At 29.1% G+C, this 23,319-nt stretch overlaps 2 protein-coding genes across 2 annotated transcripts in view; one reads left to right on the forward strand and one right to left on the reverse strand.

Moving 5' to 3' along the window:
• Window positions 1-23,319, forward strand: part of LOC123290617 (protein outspread) — a 449,936-nt gene that overhangs the window by 92,069 nt on the left and 334,548 nt on the right. The gene's annotated exons all lie outside the window — the stretch shown is intronic.
• LOC123290619 (2,3-bisphosphoglycerate-dependent phosphoglycerate mutase-like) lies at window positions 1,126-2,397 on the reverse strand. Its single transcript, XM_044870873.1, has 2 exons — window positions 2,018-2,397; window positions 1,126-1,663 (listed from the first exon to the last, which is right to left on the reverse strand). Exons 1-2 carry the CDS (start codon window positions 2,325-2,327, stop codon window positions 1,170-1,172), a joined length of 804 nt encoding a protein of 267 aa, XP_044726808.1. The 5' UTR covers window positions 2,328-2,397; the 3' UTR covers window positions 1,126-1,169.

Here is a 23,319-nt window from a genome sequence, read left to right on the forward strand (position 1 = left end):
TGAATACTACGTCAAATGTGTCGAATCCACTATTTATGAATTCTTGACTTGCCTCATGAGCCTCTCGCATTCCTTCCAGTGATAAATATGTGTCACACCATCCAGAAAATAAATGTAACCTTCTAAAATCCGTTTGGCCATTACGTATGAAGAAAACACGGTATTTAGGTTTTTTATGGTTGATGTCAGTTTCTTCATCTTCAGCCATCATTTTTTTCACCAATTGTTAAAATTAATACATAGAACACTTAATTTTAAGCTATCTTTCTTTAAAGGTATCATACGAAACGATGGATACCTACTTGTGTCCTATTTTAACAATTGTGCTATTTTAAGAAGCACTTTAACCGTTTTATTTTTCTAATGTATTGACTTAGCATATCAATCAATGTCAGTGATCCTGTTTTGTATCAACAAAGGTTGTTAAGCAGCAATATTTGTAACAAAAATGGCGGTTTTAGACAAAAGTTATCAAGGGCAAGGGATCATTCGTCTGTGTTAATAACTTTTAAGCCCTGGTATAATTTAAAGGTCATTTGAAACTGAAGTTTAAATGAATTTGAAACTAGAATAATAAATCAAAGTCATGGGCAAAGGCGAATGTGCTCTATTGTCCTTGACAACTTTAGCTAAAGCGTAATTCTGTAGCTAGCATGTTTTGTTTCGATTAAAAGCAATAATTACTTTTTTATTTCCTTCGAAAGCTGGTTTCAACTTGCTATTTTCAAGTGTTATTCTATCTCTTACCTTTTAGGGTCTAAATTGACTATTTAATCAACCCGGAGAACTAGGTCCAATCTGATCAGCTGCTAAAACATGAGGTCCCTCATCAAACTCTGCAACTTTTGTTGGAAGTTATTTTTTTATTGACAAACTACAAAACGAACTATTAGCCATAATAACGTTCTAGACCTTTTACCCAAATAGGTTCATAAATATCTTACTCAACATGGTACATAACTTTTACCGTTTTGAACAAATATTTTTGTTTGTTTGTTTGAGAAAAGAAAATTCGAAACTTCGATGAAAAATCACAGCCAAACCAGGCCTGTATTAAATTAAAATATAATAGAAAAACATAATTTACTGAGTAATATTTTATTTAAAGTTAACTGATACAATATATGTTTAAAATGAAATCCAACTAATCGATCTAGTAGGTTTTACGTTTATGTTAAATTCAATTCCGCAATATGACGTGATCGATTTTCCCAGCGACTTGCCAACCAAGCCTGTTTTTTGTCATTATTACAAATGAATGTCATTTCATTAAACGCAACTAAATCTTCATTCACATCATAATATATGGGAATTGTTGCCGATGGTAATCTAATAAGGCTAATTTCTCGCTCATTCATATTTTGAAGTAGTTTAACAAAACCTCGAAATGCATGTTCGTGTACCACAATTAATACCCGTTTGTTTGCTCGAATCATTGGACCTATGAAAGAATCCCAATATGGCAGTATACGTTTTGCGCATGATTCGATTGTTTCAGATAATGGTATACGATGCTCGGGAATTTTGTATTCTTTTGATGTTTGCGCAATGTTTGCATAATATTCATGATTTTTAGTAATTTTTGGGATTTGACCTTTCGATAGATACCAATGTACAGATTGTTCCACACCATATTTACATGCAGTGTCTTTAGATTTGAATCCTGTAATTATAGACATTTAAATGTAAACTAATAACAAAAGTTCGGGACCATACATATACTGAAATACTATACAAAGTTGGGCGTAATTTAATGTTCCACGAGAAACAGTAGGATAATAATTTAACATTTTATTTTTGCTAATTTTTTTTGTGAGGGAAATGGATTTTTGCAGAAACCGGTTCTTTTGATGTTAAAACCAACAAACGTTAAAGATCATGCTGTTTTTAAGCACAACATTACCTTAAACGATTGTATAAACTCAATTTTTACGGGTTCAAAATAAACTAGCTATAAAATTTTACCCAAAAAAAATTGATTGGCTGCAGATTTTGCTACCAATTGGGTTAATATTACCTGTAAGCCACCCATGATGACGTTCATTTAAGCGCCAAGAGTGATATGTTGTAATACTTTCCAAGTGTAAATCTCTCAGTAAAATTTGTGCAAATTTTCGAGCACGCGATAAAGTAGATGTGAATACTACGTCAAATACGTTATAACCACTGTTTATAAGTTCTTGACTTGCTTCATGGGCTTCTTGTATGCCTTGTTGTGATAAAAAGGCATCACACCAGCCAGATAAATGGCGTGAATTTGAAATATCACTTTGACCAGTACGCACAAAGAAAACTCGATATTTAGTTGCTTCTTCTTCTTCTACCATTTCTTTTAATAAACTACCTTAGAGTTTTTCACATGTAGGTAATAATTTGCATAAATATTAAATATATTTGTCTGTAATGAAGCTAAAATATATAATAACTGTAAAAAAGTGATACATACAAATATTGCCTAGTAACTCACTAGAAATCCAATCTCGCCATGGGAACTGATTCTAGCGCTGTCTAGTGGTAGAAAATAGAAGCTGTCTATGACAAGTCAAATTTATGCATGGCTATGATTGAATTGTTTATTTATATTTTGATAATGAGTGAAATAAAAAAAATAAATTTTAACTTTTGACACGTTCGTACTCTTATTTCTGTTCAAATTTGACTTTTCATAGACAGCTTCTATTTTCTACCACCAGACAGCGCTAGAATCAGTTCCCATGGCGAACAGGATGGTCAATTAGTTTTTTCATCGATTCGCTTTTGTTTTGGAAAGTTGTTTAAAAACGATTCAAGTAGAAAAACCAAATAATTTTCCCTTTATTAAACAGCGCTGTTTGCTGTTGCCCTAGTGCTGATACATCCTTAATTAACTGTATTTGTCTGTATATTTTATAAAGATGTATGTGGTGACGTGTAATATGACACGTTATATTGAGCTTGTGCTATGCACGCTAATATCTTTATGGTAAAGATAATAATATTAAACCTACGTTTAATCTTTGTCTTCGTTCATCGTTCGAATATGGAACGATATCTCACAATATTTCATATAGTTTATATCACCTACGTTATAAATCTTTAAAGCTAACTCGACCTCGAATATTTTTTATTTGAGATTTTTCTAATTTTCCTGTTAATATGAGTCATTTTTTAACGAAAACTCTCTTGATGTTTTTTTCATACTCTGTACAGGTCATTTTAACCGTTTCTAAATGCTTTCAATCCCTAAAATCAAGCCTCATTTCACCATTTTCAAGGGTCTCGAATTTAATTGTTTTTACTATGCTACTTACTACTCCAAAGTAACATTTCCACCAAGTCGCTGCCTGTTAGTAATTTATTTGTCTCAAAATCTAACTAAACAAGACTACTACTTTATTTAGTCCAGAAATTCTCAAAATTACGAAAATTAACAAATCCTTAATGATTCATTGGTTCCAAAAACTGGATTTGAAAAAGGCTCTTTCCTTGTATTGTATCCTTTATATCTCAAATCGTTTTTGTTTTCGGTAAACATTGATATACAGAAGTTTAAGTAACTTTATTGATTGAATGGAAGCAATAAGTATTCAACATAAAGGGTTTTTCATTTAATATGATAGAACACTTTAAGCTTAAATTCAAGAGATATCATGAAATTTTTTATTTATATATATATTTTTTTTTTGTTTCAAAGATTATTTTATTGCAATTTGTGTGATATTTTAACAAAATGTAACCCGCAGCTTGAGAGACACCTATGCGTAAATACGTTGTGTTTACTTTTTAGGAAACTCGATCAAACCTCTAATTCCAATAATGATCGTTTGATTATATTCTTTGCTTTTTCGACGATATGACCTAATACACAGTATGTAGGAGGTGTACGGAAAATAGCGCAAATTAGACACTTATTTTGATCAAAAAAATTGAAAAGTTTGTATGTGTTTTCGGCATATATTGCCATATAATTCTTTAAGAAAAAATTGTGATATCGTTTGCACAATCTGTTTTATTTAAGTTTAATGTTCTGTTATTTTAAATGGGAAACCCTTTATAAGACACTCTACATTACAACAGAACTAAACGACCAAACGGGAACAAGTTGCTTTAAACAACAATATTAAATAATAAAGTTTATCGTACGTGGTTTAGTGGTAATCGTTGTTGTATACTTATAAATACTACCGATATACACGTATGTGTATGTATGTATAAACCCATACGTATACGAACAGCTGTATATTGTAATAATAAAAAAAAATACTTAACGGTTTCTAATACATAAAAATAATTTCTGGATATTTTATTTATTTTATTCAAGTGATACGTAAAAGTGAAATGCTTGCTGGTTTGCATATTAATTAGATGAAAAAATAATATAAGCGAATTCCAAAGAATTTAACTTTCCTTACTTGTTAGTTACGTTGATTTCATTTAACTAAGGTAAATATTATGAAAAATGAAATTTAATTTAATATTATCCGATTCTTTGGAAAATTTAGACAGAGAATTTATCAAGTTAATATTTTTGGACATTAAGATCTATAATGAAGAAATATGACGAAGATTGAATCAAGGCATTTCAGTAAGAAAGAAGCATACCGGACCCTATTCTTCTTAAGATTATAGCTTTGTACAAATAAAACTGGTGTTTGGCACCAAGTTTTGATCAAAGATAGAGAAGTCGCGTATACAGGCAAGAATGTCATTTGGTATTTGGGTCCTATTGATACTACTGTATTTACAACATAATCAGTACATGTTATTACGATAAAATAATAATAATAATGGGATTTAACCTCCGTTTCTCTGACATATGGCTATACAGAGACCACCCACATCATTATTTGTTAATCTTTATTTATTTAACTACATCCGTATATATACAATTACATTTTTATGATGTGGGTGGAACCGGTTACATTCAAGCGCCGACAGTGTGATCAATTCTACCGCTGCTATTAATTATAATAGTTCACACTGCCGCTGCCTGGACTCGAACCCGCTACCTCCCAGTCAAAGACTAACGCCTTAGACCGCTCGACCACTGAGCCGGTTATTACGAAATTATTACACAAAGCAGTGGAAGGAAGCGTTCTGGACTTATAATCCGGATGTGCTTAGATCGAAAATACTGCTCTACAGGATATTGTTAAACAAAATGATGAAGGCGTTTCTGACTGGACCCAATCAGTAGAGGCGTTAGGGTTCGTACACTCTTTTTTATCATTGCCGGTAATAGAAGCCTACTCCTCTATCTTATACTCTTTATACGTCTCTTGCTGTACAATTGTAGTTTTGTATATATCATAAAAATTTCCATTGCTTTGTGTGTGGTTGACATTGGTTATGAAAAAGTCTAATGATGTTAAATAATATCGCGGAATTACTCATGGAGTAAAAAATGTGGTAAGTAACGACCTTTTGATGAAACTCTAGGTTATTGAGATATATCCATATCTGCCAATCAACTCCATAAATGATTACCAAATCATTGACCTGTGTCTATATTAAACGTATAGTAGTATAGTATAGTTTATTGATTTTCACGCGTTACAGAACACATTTTCATGATGTTTTGCTCAAATATAATCTCCAAATTATCTCAAACTACGATGTATAGAACAACTCGGTTGCACTCACGGTGTAAGACGTATTACTGTAGTTTCATTCTCTATAACAATATATTACCCTTATGAAAAGTATTAGATCGAACTTTATACAATGTATTTTCGAAATGAAGTATGCCATAATTTAAATTAATTGTTTTTAACAAAAATAAAATAATTGTAAATATACGTATTGCGCTGTAGGAATATAAAAGTGTATTATAAATAAATTTATGTACACTTCTTCATAAAATACACAAGTTGAGGAATTTGTTAGGGGCCAAGGTTGATTACGGAAGCGCCACATAGGTACACATACACAACGGTTTTAAAAACTCTTCACTTCTTCTTCAATCGAGTTGCTATCATTATTGCCATAGGCAAGGTTGATGGCCAAGGTATAAAGACGTGAGTGTGATTGGTCATCCAACTAACCATGTATTGGTTTGTTTGGCTATATGCTTCTAATTCTAATGACTTAACTCTTATAAATGCATACATATACATATAATACTGGCGCAAATAGCTTCCCAATAGCCAATGCTATTTTAATGAATCGTTCTAAAAAATTTTTTTAATGTATTTTGATTTTCTCTTGAACAATATTTGAGAGGAAAGTTCTTTGAATTTCATTTTTGTAGTTATATACGAAAAATTCACGAAATACAACAATCATTCTCTTGCAAATTACAACATTTCTGACATTTCTGACCAATTTTAAAGAAAAAAGTATTATTGTAATTTTTGTCGCCTAACTCACAAAGTTTTCGAGATAACAATTAATAAAAAAAAAAAAAATTTTAACAAAAAGAAAACCGTCTTCAAAAGAAAAACTTTTCCAAAATAAATTAATATGCACTATAAAGTAAAAAAATTACGAGAATATAATGTAATTAAAATTATTGTTATTTTTGAAGTCGGTGTCAGCCAAGGAAACAACTCTGTATTAGCTTCTCTGACACCGACTTCAAAAATAACAATAATTTTAACTACATTATATTCTCGTTATTTTTTTACTTTTTAGTGCATATTAATTTATTTTGGAAAAGTTTTTCTTTTGAAGTCGGTTTTGTTTTTGTTAAAAGTTTTTTTTACAAAGTACATTAAGTAATTTGTCACTAAAAAAAAATCATCGAAATCGGTTGGGGTGATATTGAGTTATTCGCCCTCTTGTCGTGCATACTTAATGTAAATTTAAAACTATTATGGTTTTCTCAAGGATGCCGTTGTCAGAACTGGACCAAAATGACATGGTATCACACGGAAAGCACCAGCTTTCAAACAGAATCACCAAAATCGGATCTCCCAGGCCAAAGTTCTGAGGTAACACACATAAACAATAAAAAATACAGTCGAATTGATAACCTCCTCCTTTTTTGTTTGAAGTTGGTTAAAAAAGAAGGTATAAAAATGAATATTTTGTAACTGCTATACAAAATATTCATGTCTTTATTGGTATAATAACTGGCAACAACACGGGAAAGATTTTAATACCGCTAAATTGATTGTAAGACGTAAAAAATTATAATAGCACTATTTTTGTTAAAATTGGTTGGCCATTAGGACGCTATTAACGCCAGTATTAATATTCATATTATTATTATATATGCTGTTTCATTTTTCGATTTTTGTTTATTTGCCTTTTTTGTTATTCATTTATAGACTGTTTATTGCTATACAATAAATAATATATAATCATTTGATTCATCGATCGAAGATGATCTATCTTTTTTCTATAACTGCATCAGCAATAAAAACAAAATCCATTATCTATATAAGGAGTGAATGTATGTAATGAACCTGTCCACGTAATTTTATTTTACAATTTTAATAAGTTTGTGTGATTAACTGACAAAGCAAATTTTTTTCTTTCGTTTTATTATTCTCTTTAAATACTATTTATTTTTAATAGTTCATTGGCGAATAAGACATAAATAAATTCAAACTAATTTTATTATTTAACGTGTTAAAGGATATTTACAAGGATAATTCTGATTCTGAAGTTCCGTACAAAATATAATGCCTGTACTGTACCACTTCTTATGATTACGTTTCAAAAGGCAAAAACCGAACCTTTATAATTTCATAGTTTTTGGAATTTTGAAAGGTTTAAGGTGAAAATTTACTTGAAAATTTTTCTTCCGTTTGTAAAGATTTGTCTACCGATATACGACATCATCAATATATCGAAGTTTGACTTTTCATTCAATAGTAGATATCTCAAAGCTAAACTGTTGTACAGAATATTAAAATTACGAAAATGAAGCTATTGAATCAGACCTTAGAATGCACTTGGCGAAGCGTGATGCCTTAAAAGCATCATTTTGAAACTAAAAATTTAAAAATGATTTTTGTTTTATTCCGAATCGACCATTATTCACAAAGTTACAGATTTTTAAAAATCATTAATAAAATTTGAATATTTTTGTTTCTTTTATTGTTCGAGTAAGTTTATATAAATGAAATGTAAAATAAAATAATAGTGTAAGTCCATGGCTTCGAAACATACCAAACGGAATATTCTAAGCAATAGCATCTTTTCATTTTTTTTAATGAATGTTAACCAATTAATTACCATCAATATTCCTTTTGGTCGAATATTTTTTATTCATAAATTGTATTACATATCCGTTTTCTTGGATTTATCGAATCACTCTCATCATCAGCGTCGTAACCCTCTTCTAGAAATCTCCATTTTCTTTTAAATGAAAATTCTGGTGTAAATAATACATAATTTGTTCGATGACCTCGTGTACCTGTTGATGTTGTTACTACTGTTGTCTCTTTCTTCAACTGAAAAGTTTTAGACCAAGAATTCCGATTATTTTGGAAGCTAAAAAAAGTTCTAATATTTAAAAAAGTTCGGAAACTATTAATCTTTCGAGGAAAATAGTCACGATGATAAATTATGTAAGGGAAGATAATTTTTCATAAAAGCATTAGGACTTATATTGGGGTATTTTTTATGTTTCATTTTGTTCTGTTTCCTCAAGAACAGCACAGAAAATTTTACCAATAAATTCAACTATGTAGATACAAAATATTTTGATTAAATAATCTGGAAAAGGTTGAAAAACGTCTCGAAGGGGCTGTAGAATGTTATTACTATCTTATATCCAATCTTTCAACTTTCAGAGTTTCCGAGCCATTTTTGAATTTAGAAAATTTCGGCACAATCCAGTAAAATAGGCTTATAAGAAAACGTATTTTAAAAAAAAATAAATTATTGCTACTTTTTTCTATTTTTTATGTAAATACGACAGATTAGACAATTGACAAAGGACTTTATCAAAATTCTTCTTTTTCGAGATAAAATTCTATTTTCTGAATCATGTTTTCAGATTATTTCATTAGGAATGTTATAGAAATTGAAGAAACCTCTTATCAAACTACCATCGTAGATAATCCTGTAATTTAGAATTGGTTTGTTGTCGTAATGTATATTCTAAGTCCATGTTTCGTTTTTGTAAAGACATCGAATTGATAAAACTGACATTTTGAAATGTTATTATACGTCGCATTAATACTGCGTCTGATTCGATTATACGTTCATATCGTTTATTTGCCAAGGCGAAATTCATTAAATCGATTATTGATAATTTTCTAAAAGTGAAAGATTAATTTGTGTTACTATAGCAATAATTAAAGAATCATATGTCAAATTATGACATTCACCTTAAAATTATTGATATTATTTCCGGTGGTAGTAATAATAAATAATCCATTTTTTTATCCGAAAGCTATGGAATTTTTTTTAAAATTTTTGTATATATTAGTTATGAAAAATATTTTACATATTGCTGTTCATGATAAAATAGAGCTTAAGAATTTTGGACTGTTGATTTTGACAAAACAAAATAGAGAATGATCACAAATCCCATTACTTTATTATTCCAACTCTAAGCATACTAAATTTTGATTGGCTAAGTTTTCACTTGTTATTTGGTTACTGTTTTATCATCTCAATTGTGCGCAAAAGACTATTTCTTGATATGACCAGTGTGACTTAAAACTTAACACGAAAATAAATCTCATCATTTAGCCACTTAAAATTTATGGTTATAGAAGTATAACCATGGACTCGATAAAAATATAAAATCTCACATAGACGGGTAACAATTATATTAATATTTTTAAGTTTATACAGGTGGTTTGACTTTAACATACGAAATTGTATTAAATTTTTTTTTTTTTTTTTTTGTATAATGTCACGTAATTACTGATTTAAATTTGTTAGAATATATTATAAAATTTTCAATGCAAGCCATAGAATTATATGTCCATCCATAGAATCATAATATGACGATTACAAAACTTCCAACTTTTTTAATCAATATACCTCGGAAACGGTGGTTCTTAGAAAAAATACAAAGACATTTTTTATATTTAATTATCTGAACTTCGTTTTTGTGACCTTTGACGCCGCGTAAATTTCCCATTTCTCGAATCGGATAAAGACATCTTATATTTAATTTATGATGATGTTTTGATCAATCGTATCAAATTTCAGCCGGGTGCAAATTTTTGTACCTTCGTATGTTTAAATTGACCGTATAACTAGTAAAAATTGCCCAAAATCTAATATTCTTTACAGCTTATAAAAATTGTGGACTTTTTAAAAATTTACAACTAGTAAAAACCGTTAGATTTACCGCAAACCTGGTAAATCTGCCGACGACTTGGATGATTCATTCTCATTGACCAGGGTAACTAACTTAGTACAAAGTGTATCGTTTGAAAATACACAAGATGCCAAAAACTTCCATTATTTTTTTATTTAACATGAGCTTCGTTATTCTAAGAAACATATTTTCCGATTTCACTAATTTTCATTTATTTTGTTTCAGGTAAGCATTCAAACATTTGATTTTGTTACATTTTTCGGTAAGAATGCTTTTAAAGATTAATTAAATTACTTAAGGATGTACGATCGCCATGACAATTTTGGATAAAATGCTTGAACATTTTTATATAATGTTGGACTAAATTCAAATTAATTCGGAAAATTTTAAGGGGGGGGTTTTCCCGATTTTTTAAATAAATAAATGATTTCAAAAGGAGACATATTTAACATGAGTCTTATTGGAAAATGGTAGTGTGATTATATGTTTTCATAGATTTTTCCAAAGCTAGTCGGTGGAATTTAAAAAAAAACTGTTTAAATTAAAGTTAATATCTTAATAAATTATTGAAAAAAAACCTTTTGTTCCCGACTAATTAAGAATGTATAAGCACGGTAGTGGGGACTCAAATTTAAAAAAAATACTTTCCATTTTTGATGTCGAATTATGCTATAACTTGACAATATAAGACGAAAAGTAAGAATAAAATTTTTCGATATCTAGAGTAATTTCTAAAATATCGAAAATTTAAAATTTTGTTTAATTATTTAGCTTTCGATATCAACACCGAGGCGCAGATATCCAAAAATTGTATTCTTATATTTCGTCTACATTCATGAACTAATAAGAAAATTCATCATCAAAGTTGGAAATAAGGTACAACTAATTTCAACCATAAGTCTAAACTTGCCTTAGAGCTCCTCATACTACCGTAAGTTGAATCTGAAAAATTTTTTTAGTTTTTAATTTAAACAATGTACGATCATCAAGAAGAAAAGCATCATGTTTGTAAAATTTTGAAAGATAACTTTTGAAATTCAATGGAAAATGCTTATTGAAATTATTATAAGCACACCAAACTACGATATGATAATACTACTTTATATTCCCTTTCAAGTATCTACTTCGCAGTAAAAAGTATGACCTTATCAATCTCTTTTAAATTTTCAGTTTAATTTTTTGTTTTCATAAATGTAACAATAATGGATTTTTATGAATAAATAATCTTTTAATATAAAAACCAAAGTATATTCCCAGGTGTTTCAAAAAAATATGGCTACAAAATTTACAAACTTCTCGCAGATTAAGGCTAATTAGATTAGAGCAATTAAGCATAGATGTGAAGCAGAAATGTTCGATATATAGAATTGTGTGATTGAGGTAGTACCTCCACGAAAGTGATATTTCAAGAATTTCTCAAAACTTAGAATATAAAATATTTAATTCATAATACACATGCTGTTAAAATTAGAAGATGATTTACCATGTCATACATGAGATATAAGCAATTAAAAGTGACGCAATTTGTACGTGTACATGGGAGAAGCGTATAAAAATGACAAATTTATATTTATTTATCAATGAATGACGTTCACCATCTCTATGAAAATCTAATATAATGTAGAATACTATATTTAGAAAATATAAAGAAAAAAATAAAAATTATTTACCATATAGTTTCGATAAAAAACTTAAATAAATAACTCGTTTTAGCGATGATTTTTTGTGTAGAGGATATAAAGACTAATATTAGAGGTATATTTCATAGTGTGTGTGTGTATACGTATAGGAGATTTAGTAGTGAGGAACTACAGTCTTGTGAAAATAATATATGGTATAGTCATAGCACAGTTAATGCGCTGAATGATAGTATTAGTCCAAAACTTTTTGACTGGACTGTCGCGGAGGAACTACCCTAAGTGACTATTCTAATATATTTACCTATTTACCTATTTCTAATAACGCTGGTCAAAATTAATTTCGGCTACACCATCGATGCTTGGCCATTTACATTCGGTTGTTAATATATATAGACATAGGGCTTAATGGCGTTTTTTTTTTTTTGGCACGTGCATCAACATTTTAATTTTAATTTGAAAATGTCTGAATCGAGAAAAGAATCGATGAATACAAATCTCGATATTTGCCTAATATCGAATATTCGTTTCTATATCGAGAATCATCTTATTCTCTTGTACAGTGTATTTTGAGTTGAAATTTTAAGAATCCGTCCCTGTATATAGTTGAGTTCGCGTAGTCCTTCAAATTTTTGTCCTGTTGTTAAAATGAGTTATCATAGGATTATCAAATGAATGTTGAATTGTTCATAAACAAAAAAATAATAGTATGATGTAATATTTTTATTTCCTTAATATATTTATTCAAATTAATTGTTGATTAGATAGATGTAAGTTTATTATAATATACAAATATTTAATGTGTTTTAAAACTTTATGGACAATGAATGCAATACAACTACTACCATCATTTCTTGTTTCGATATCTATACAAATAAGGGAAATATGGTCAAGCTGGTAAAATTTGGTGTCTAATGTGATGGGGCTACATCAAATTTCTTATACGAATATAAATTGAAATTCAGAAAATGTACATTTCGAAATATAAAATGGGATAGTATTCCTAATTTATGAAATACGTAAAATAAATAAGTTCAGTTGTAAATTATTGGTTTTTTGACTCTGTTTTTAATTTTTTTTAAATCATCTTTTAATCTTTGAAACAAATCTTTAGGGAAGTGGAAACTTTATGATGTCGGAAATTTTTTTCGAAACAAAAGTATTTTCCATTGGTGTAGATATGTATTATTTACGCACACTTAAGTATCGATCCTTGACCAATTTTGACGAATCTTGTTACTTTCAATTTGCAAATTTATCTGCACATTCGTTTCTTAATTTTAACAATTGAAACATATTCCAAAAGAAAAATTTCACTGTGAAGATTTGTTGGTTCTAACGACTTAATTATCAGCTCCGTTTAACCGTATCTCCTCTACATTTTACGAAAAAAGTTGTTTATTTTACACAGCAGTTGGTATCTGTGGTATGCCTAATTTTAACTATTTTAAGTACAATCGATTAATTTTACATGTAAATCTATGTTATTGCATAAGATTAGATACAAATTATTTGGCATTAATTCTTTTAAATATTCTAATAATCAAATAGTATGTTAAAAAAGTTTATCCGAAGGTTTGAACTTTTCTAAATTGGTCATATTGGTCAGACTAAGAGTTTTTGGAGATTGAAATACATACATAGCGAATTTTTTTTTTTATAAATAACATAATTTTCATTTTAAATTTTACTGATAAAAATAGGATAAAAATAAATTATTTTCAAAGCCAAGAACATCCTGTGAATTAGAATTATCAATTTAATTAGATTTCAGGATTATTTGATAATGTTTGATTGATTGTTTACGTTAAATAGTTTTTATATAATAATAATATTGATTAGAAATTAATTTTTTTATAATCTTGTGCTTAAAGTATTTTAATCAACATAATGTATACAAATTGTTTTAAGTACTTTGAAATTTAATTAATTTTTTTTTTTTTAATATGAAAGTTGGTTAATTAAAATAAAAATATTTATCGCTAAATTTTATATTTTAAATAAATTTAAGTAAATAATTTATTTTGAAAATATATAGACATATCTCTTTTTTTCCATTTAATTCGTTGACTTCTGTGTTGCATTCTAAGTTTACTTATAACCTTATGCACATTTTTTTAAAGATAACACGTTTACGTAGCTGAGCCAGGTTGAGATTTTATAAGCTTCGATCTTTACTTAGTTTTATTCAACGCACGTTTGCTAGAACTCTATGATGATGAGTCGTACTCCAACTGCAACGTGCGATCAAATTGTGGCCCGTTTAACAGTTCTAATGTGATAGCTAAGAGAAAAGTGATGTTCCAAGAAACTTAGTATTAATTTTTACAAAACCTCATTTTTTTCTGAGAAATGTTAAATAAATGATAAAAGTTTTAAGAACCCGAGTTTTAGGATTTTAAGAACCCGGGTTAAAAGAACCCGAGTTCTTTTTTGAACTTTCGGTGTTCTTTTTTGATGCTGAAATACACCAGTTCTACCTATATGTTTTCTTGCTCCTTTTTTCGTTTGAATTAAAAGCGAATATTTTTTTGGAACGTGAAGAAATATATTTCCTTCAGTAAAATCTCAAGTAAGTTGATGTTTAAAAATGTAAAATTTTCTGGATGCAAGAAAATAGTTTTTTTCTGTACTATAATATAATAATGTTGCTTTTAGTTCTGTCCACGTTACAAATATTTGAATTGTATAAAATTTGCATAAATATTTAACCATGTAAATAATATTATAAAATGTGCTAAATGATTCAGCGAAAAAGGTAAACTTGAAACTTTGAATTCATATCTATATTTTTTGTTTCTGTTTTATTTATAATAAAAGAAACATGTAAAAAGACAGAGATCATGTTAAAGTAAACGCTGGTAGCAGCATTTTTGAATTGCAATTTGTATTTAATATAACCACTTTAGCTCATATTGGTAGCTTAAAACGTGTCAATCAATTATGTTTTGTTTAGTGCAGCTACGAATCAATCGATCAAAACTGAAAAAGTATTGAGTCGACTACATTTGATTATTTTCTTTTCGAAAAATACGCTTCAATTTTAATTCTTAACGAAGCACAGTGTTTCGTTTAAATGGAGCTAGCGGGACAAAAGTCATAACGCAATTTCAAAAAAATGATAAGAACATTATGTTAACAACCCTTTGTAGGTACCAAATTCGAAGATACCATTGGGCTAAATATCCCACCCAGGTAGGTGTTTGTGTTCAAAGTACAGTGATAACAAAGGTAGTGTAGCATTTGCAAATCGGTTGAATTTTTTTCACACTTTCGATAGCATATCTTAAAATTTGTGGTATAGTGGAAAGTGATTTTCGTGATGGATCATTTAGTTGAAGGTATGTACTCTATTTTTATGTTTTTTTTATAATTAAATCACTCACATTTTTCGTGTACCATGGCTTAGACTAATATCATAGAAATACTTAATATTTTTTGTGAAATTTAAACATTAAAGGGTTGCAACTTTTTGTATCCACATGTATCCAGCTAGATTTTTCTGTATATTATACTTCAAACATTTAAGAAAAGATTCATATATATTTTAAGGCCCGAAAACCCCCGCAAGGAAAAATATTGTCCTTTTTTCAGAGCGAGTCGTAACTATGACGAAATCGGATTTTTTCGAAGAATGGCTAAAATATGACAAAAGTGAAAGAATTCATCGCATTTTTGATGTTTTATGTAATAAGCATAGCCTGAATAAAATGTCTGAAGAATCTACAAGAAAACTCAAGACGAAAATCTCAAGTTTTTCCGCGAAATTTAGTGAAAAGTGGGCATCATCAAAATGCAATAGGTAAATATTTTTAATGGAACATAAGAACTGGTTGGATGGGTGCGGGATGGAATTAACTGTATGTGTAAACCAGCCGTGCCCTTCAACATCTGCAACGACCTCAGGAGGTCAGAATATAGGCCGACTAAAAAAGTCATTTGATGACTTATCAATGAAAACAAAGAGACCAAGAGTAGTAGACCTGTTGGAAACTCGATCTGCAAGTGAACTAAGTTGCAGCTCAGTCGGAAGTTATCAGAAGTGTGCTACCTCGTTCATCCTACATTTTGATAAGTGAATGGGGCTGTGATGGTAGTTCGGGGCACATTCTATATAAGCAGAGATTCGAGAACAGCAACGCTACAGACGAAGTCTTATAGACAGTACAGAAGTCATTAATCTTGTCTTCTTCCAATTGGGCAGCTATCCAAGGAAGCTCAGGAAGTAAGAAATAAAGATTGCCGTAGATTCAGTGAGCAAAACACCAGAAAGAGGTCACGTGTTGCCTCCAATACAGATCTATTGAGAATGCTTCTGATTACTTCCGATCCTGTAATAAACGCATTTAGAGAGTTACCACGGAAGAATTATACTTCTTTGCCAGCGGAGACTCTGCCGTTAATTGCCCCACCTTCAATTTCATCAAAATCCACGTCATTAGTACGCGAAATTAATAAGGAGGATTATTTGTTGTCAGACTCTACAGAATGGGATAGTAATGACGAAGAATCTTATGACGACTATTAACTTTACATTTTTTCTTGATTAACTTTTTTTAATATTTATTTTTTTTATTTTTAATGTAGTATTATGTATTTTTTTTAATATAGTATATGTTACTCGTTTTAAGATTTATATTTCTAGCAACTAACCTACATAGTTTTAAGTTTTTTTATATTTCTAAATAATTTCGTAGTACTTTAGCTTATTTATTTTATTTTTACCATATTTTAGTTAATTTAATATATAAAAATTTGAAAAAATATTGAAACCGAATCAAATATAGTTTTTGACAATTCATATGTTTTCTTTTTTTTTTTTTAATGTTATAATCTACCTGAAGGAAGTATAAATGATAAATTCTACCCAAATTAGTAAGTAAGGTACGTATGTAGGTAATTACAGCGTGTTTACCTACATTTCACCCCGGGAATGGTAATGACACGTGCGAAATTGTGATATCAATACCGATCTACGGTCTACATACATTAATGTGTACAAATTATGTTTTTTCTTTCTTAAAATAGCATAATATACTTAGAAAATACATAAACAATAAAAATAAGTCAAAAAATAATTTTGTCCCGCTAGCTTGCATTAGACGAAACACTGTGCGAAGTTCCGAAACTGGCAGAATTCATAACGTAGCAGTGTGAGATATGATTTGTAAGTGTGTGTGTGTGTATTATATCCATGGCAACCTCACTTTATGTTATTTTTATTTATTATATTATACGAATTTTGCATTTTTATACCATTTACATAAAAAATAGCTATGCATAACTAGTTTTGGATGTAAAGGAACTTCCTTAAGGGAGTCCAACGACTGCAATCTTTTGTTTCCGATTTTGATAAAAAACTTTTTTTTTAAAAAGAACGGAAGGTATAGTATAAAATTATCAATCACTCAAAAAATCATGATAATTTGTGAAGGTATGAATAAACTTATAAAGCCCTCAGTTTTTTTAAAACCCGAACTAAAAAATAGGGGCGTTATAAGTTTGACCGCTATGTGTGTGTGTCTGTGTGTTTGTCTGTCTGTGGCATTCTAGCGATTAAACGGATGAATCGATTTTAATTTTTTTGGTTTCATTTGAAAGGTAATTGAACGGAGAGTGTTCGTAGCTTATGATTATATACCCTAAAAAACTAAAAATATTGCGATGATCTTCAAAATAAATTCAGTTTGGAAAAGGCCAGACATATGATTTTTACATATTACTATGAAAATTAATGGTCAAATAAACCTGGATCAATTCATTTCGAAAAGTGAAATGGTAAAATAATTAGGTAATTCAAAACAATAATTTAAAAGAACAAAGTCAACTCAAATATTTCAATTTTAATTAAAATATTTCCAAAAATTGGTCCCAAAATGACAGCTTTCTAAGTGTCGTATCTCATTTGATGTCCTTGACCATCACTTTGATATTGATTAAAGAAGGAGTGTTATAAGTTTAAAGTGTTTATCTGTGTGTTTCTCAGTGGCATCGTAGCCCCTAAACGCTTGATTGAAAACATTTTATAGCTAAATTTCCAAAAATCGGTTTACAAGAATTAAGTCGCATTTGTCGGAGGTTTTTTAAATTTTGTAAATTTCACTTGTATTGATTAGTTACAATTGTAAATAAAATATAGTATTTATTCAAAGTCAATAAAATAAATGAAGTATATTTCTTCTTTAAATATTCATAATTTTTATCATCATTTAAATGTGTGAACAAAATATAATGTTATGGCCACTTGTAAAGATAGACATATTTTTAAATACTTAAGTTACAAACTAGTACTCTGTACTTTACTTATCTTTAATCAAATATTTATTAGCCTATGATGTATTTGAATACATTTTTTTCCTATGATATATTTATGTAACAAACAGTCTTTTATCATTAATGAAACATCACAGAATTTTAATAATTTGATAAGTGTATTATTTATCAAAACGTAAATGGATTAATATTAAAACTAAAACAAGTGAAAACAAACAATTGACTGAGTTAATTGTTGAAATACCATGTATAGGCAGTGTTGATAACTCTGTCACATTTCACATACATACATATCTGACGTTTTTTTGACGTCACGTAAATAACAAAAGATATTCACTTTGATATTCCTATATTAATACATACTATAAAATTTGCACCTAATTAACGCTCTCGTGGGTAAACAGTGATGTTTACAAAAAAATGTTTCAAACAAAAGTTTTTATTTTTTTATAAGCAACATTTTTTACATTTTAACTTTTGTTCTATCTCTAACGTTTTACAAGATGGGTCCTACGGGCCCAAGACCCAATTGACCTATGATGCTCATTTACGAACTTGACCTCACTTTTTACGTCCTGAGTACGCTGTAAAAATTTCAGATTGATATCTTTTTTCGTTTTTGAGTTATCGTGTCCACAGACGGACGGACGGACGGACAACCGGAAATGGATTAATTAGGTGATTCTATGAACACCTATACCAAAATTTTGTTCGTAGCATCAATATTTTTAAGCGTTACAAACTTGGGACGAAACTTAATATACTATGTATATTTCATATATACATGGTATAATAGATTAATTATTTTGATCGAAGTTGCGTCCAATTATTTATTATAGAATGCGAATGCAATGATTTTTATTGGCTGTATATTAACTCGTTTTCTTGTCTTTTCGGTACAAATCTTGATTTGTAAATGAAGGTATTTAACAAAAAAATAAAATACAATAGAATGGTAAGAAGTACGGTAGCAAAAAAATCAACTCACTCACACTACAATCGATTTAATTATAATGGGGTTGAGTTGGGTTATATTGGCTGTCCACGAAGGACACTTTTAGGCAATAAAGCCCATAGAGATACCATATATGTGTTTTACCACCTTTCCGCTGATAATTTTATTTATCAGCTCCTCAATTTCAGAGGCTGAGTGCACCTCCTTCATGTATATACCAGGCACTACACCAGCCCATCACAACCATTAGTTAAATTAATTTTGTTGCGACGGCGGGAATCGAATTCGCTACCCTAAGCATACCGCGGACGGAATTGGTTACGCCTTAACCAACTGAGCTAATAGGGCGGCATCTAATTATAATTCATTCATAATGAATAAATTGTGCTTTAATATATCATGTCATTTCTATTTTTTTACTGTAAACCTTCAACTGGGACTTATTTTCTTTAGAAGACAATTTACACAAAACAAAGTATAAATTGCATATGCAATGTAATATTTAAATATTATAACAGATAAATTATTATTCAGTTAATCAAGAGCACAGCTTATAACAGATCATATTTTATGCAATTTTATCAGTTTGACAGAGTTGACTGTTGTTATATTATATGTTTTTACATTTTTTTTTTAAACTATAATAATATATGATATTATTTGTAATATGTTACTTGAAAATAGAGAAGTAAAAAAAGCTCGGAGTATCTACCAATAGATCAAAAATACTAAATATAAGTACAATCGATACTCGTATTATTAAAAATTGAACCGACTAGGGACACCAGCCCTCCAGTTTATAATCTGCAGACTTCAGAAAATTAAAGTTTCTTTATGATACGTTTATTATCGCGACAAATTTTTATCTGTTTATATAGCTTTGACTGATTCTTTGATTTTATATTTAAGACTGAACAACAATCATTACTAAAAGTTTTGAAATATGATTTTACTAATAAAAAAAAAACAACCAAAGTTAATTTCACTGTGGAATAATTTTGGAACATTAAAGTCAACAAACCTTTTGAATTGATGTATCAAGTGGCAAAAAGGGAAAACATAAAATCAATTAGACATAAAGCAAATGCTTAATCGAGAAATGATTTTTTTTTAATAAACGAGTTTTCTGATTCTTTAATCCAGGAATAAATAGAAAAACAAAATTGCTCATTAAAAAAAAAATTACCTAGATATAGTCAAGTTTTCCTAAGAAATTGCTCAAGTCGTTGTAAAAAGTCGTGTAAAAGATAGCAAAAACCGTGGAGATAGCTTTTAGAATCCAAATACAAATTTAGTACAATCGCTGCTAATTGTTGGAAATATTTATTATTTTTATTATAATGTCCTACGAATTTTTAAATCTAAATCGATCTTTAGATTGAGATCGAGTCAGTTCTCGAAAGAAATTGGCTGATATATCAATAAAAAATATGTAGGGAAAAAGATGAATAAACTTCACTCTAATCAGTAAAGTTTTCAGCGGTGACCTAATCACTAACGATAGGACCATAAACTGGCGAAAAAAGCTATTGGTTTGTGGCTCCGATTCCGCTGGCCAATTTTTCATTACACTATTTTTAAAATCTAAAAGTTTGATCCTTAAGGAAAGAAAAGTTTGGATTGGAATTTAAAATCATCACAATATAATGAAAGAGCATTATGTTGAATGATTTTTGAACATGAGTGTACAACACGTACAATTTATGTAACAGAACACTCCAAAGTATGCTGGATATGTGATGACATATACTTTAGATTATAATATTCTGTTTTATTTATTATGGTTTGCATTATCACAGACAAAATATAATATTTATCACAAAAAATACATAATATCTGCGTCACGTGTAAACAAACTAATACCAACATACTTGTCATCTTTATTTTTAAATATTTTATATTTGTTAAATGTAAAATTAAAAAAATAAATAATAAAATGTACCAGTTGACGGGGTTGATTATATCAGTTAAATATCTCGAATGTGCTTAGACAAGCGCCGATCAAAAGAATTTCTTCGTGGGGCAATATAAAATTTTATGGATCAAATATTTCAAATGTTATGACTACAACTGTTAAATAGGAGACGAGTTAGATCCTCTTCATAGAGCTGCATCTTCAAATATTAGACAACAATAATATGCTATGAAGGTTAGATTATATTGGCTGCCTACGAAGGACACACTTAGGCTATAGAGCACATTGTGATACCATACATGTGTTTTACCACCTTTTCCGTTGATAATTTCATTTATCAGCTCCTCAATTTCAGAGGCTGAGTGCACCTCCTTCATGCATATACCATGCACTACGCCAGCCCATCACAACTATTAATCACGTTAATTTTTGTTGCGATGGAACCCGCTACCCTGGGCATACCGCGGACGGAGTTAGTTACGCCTTAACCAACTGAGCTACCAGGGCGACATGCTATGAAGCAGGCGACATTTTGAACCAAAACTTTAATTACATTATTAAAACAAATATTTTAATTAATAAAACATTAAACTATACTGCACCCAACTCAAATGTTTTTACTTTATTGGTTAAATTTAATTGTAAAAGAATACGTTCTTAAACTATTATCATCGAATCATTAGACACCCTGTATAAGTTAATTTTAAGCAAAATATACAAAAGTCTCTTTTAACAATTGGGTCTTTGAGCTATCGCCTAAAATTCTCTATGAAAAGTTTTTATTTTGGAATGATTTTGGTTATTTCCTCAAAATGATCATTTAATCGTCAAAATAACTGAATTTAAGCTTCATAGATCCCAATTACACTCTCAATAATCGGTATGCACGAAAATGTAAAGCGATAGGGTTTATATGAACGGAAAATTGATTAAATTGTTGGTTTTTTTTAAATTTTTATTTTTTTTTGCTAGGATTTGGTTATATTAAAGTAAAAACATAGAAACGTTGATAAACTTATGCTGGAAGAATTTTTCTTTTGAAATATTATTCTTAAAGTACCATCTAAATGACCGGTTAATATTTATGCTATAAAAAAAAATACAATAATTCATATCATTAATTTAATTTTCAATAAATAAATATTCCAATCGATAGTTAAATTTTTTTAGTATTTTAATGATACATTCAACTGAATTATCTAACGGCTTTATGGTCATAATTTAGTCAAAATGTATTTATATAAGTGTACATTTAAATTTTTTAGCCTGTCCGTCACTCTATGTTCGCTAACTTGATAATGTATATATTTAAACTTTTATTATTTTGATACTCCATTTTAAAAGTAATCTTCAAATCTCATGACTAGTCAAGTGGTTGCGAAATAAAGATTCTTTTTTCCACGCAAAAGTAGGCTGTGACACAAAATGGTGCAAACGAAATAACTTCAAAAGTACCACCTGCGATCTTAATGCATTTGTCTCGATTTATACCCAAAAATCCGTTCTTTTTTGAGTTAAAAGATGAATTAAGAGAGCTATTTTAAAAACGTTCTGTGTCACATGACTTCCTTGTATATTTATAAAAAAAAAAGCCAAAATATATTCAGGGCAGTTTAGAAAACTTACTAAAATCTATTTTCGTTGAAGATTGAGTATTCGGGACTTAGGCATTTAAGTTTTAGGTGTCATTTTTGAGTCAGTTAAAAAAACATCTAGAGATTTGCAGACTCTGCCCGCTTTACAAATTTGTATTATTCTTTACTGTATGAAATTAAAATACACTGAAAAAAATTTAAATAATGACAACCTCATTCCGAAATTAGCCTTGTCATATTAAAAATACTTTCAAACAAATTTCCTAACGATTGGAACAAGTACGGCTAAATATTTGTATGTGTAATAGAATGGGATTGAATTTAAAATATGAATTCATTGATACAAAATCACTGAATTTAAATAAACAAAATCATTACTTCTATGAAAAAGATTGATTTTAGTTTAAAGCCGTACATTTTATTAATAGAAAAGAAAATTGTAATTAGTTGGAATTTATAATCGTGTAAATATAGCGAATCGATGAATTAAAAGATTTCGTTTATTTTAAATAGAGGATTTGGTTATGATATATGTGACTGAACCAACTACATGAAGATTGTTGTTACTAACTTACAGAAAGTATAGCGCAGTTGGATAAACTCATCACTATTTTGTTATAATATTTATAAATGGTAGAACCAATCAAAAGAAGATATTATTTTTATACAAACAACTCATGCGTTTGTGTCAACTTCACAATTCCCCATATTTGATCTCGCAATGAGGTTGAGAC

Source organism: Chrysoperla carnea, chromosome 1 (genome assembly GCF_905475395.1).
Source record: "Chrysoperla carnea chromosome 1, inChrCarn1.1, whole genome shotgun sequence".
Classification (NCBI taxonomy): domain Eukaryota; kingdom Metazoa; phylum Arthropoda; class Insecta; order Neuroptera; family Chrysopidae; genus Chrysoperla; species Chrysoperla carnea.

Bases quoted from the DNA above. Each gene is read 5' to 3' on its own strand.
- LOC123290619 (XM_044870873.1), bottom strand. From the start codon at position 2,327: ATGGTAGAAGAAGAAGAAGCAACTAAATATCGAGTTTTCTTTGTGCGT. The intron at 1,664-2,017 runs GTAATATTAACC...CTATAATTACAG, and splicing joins TCATCATGGGTGGCTTACAG to GATTCAAATCTAAAGACACT.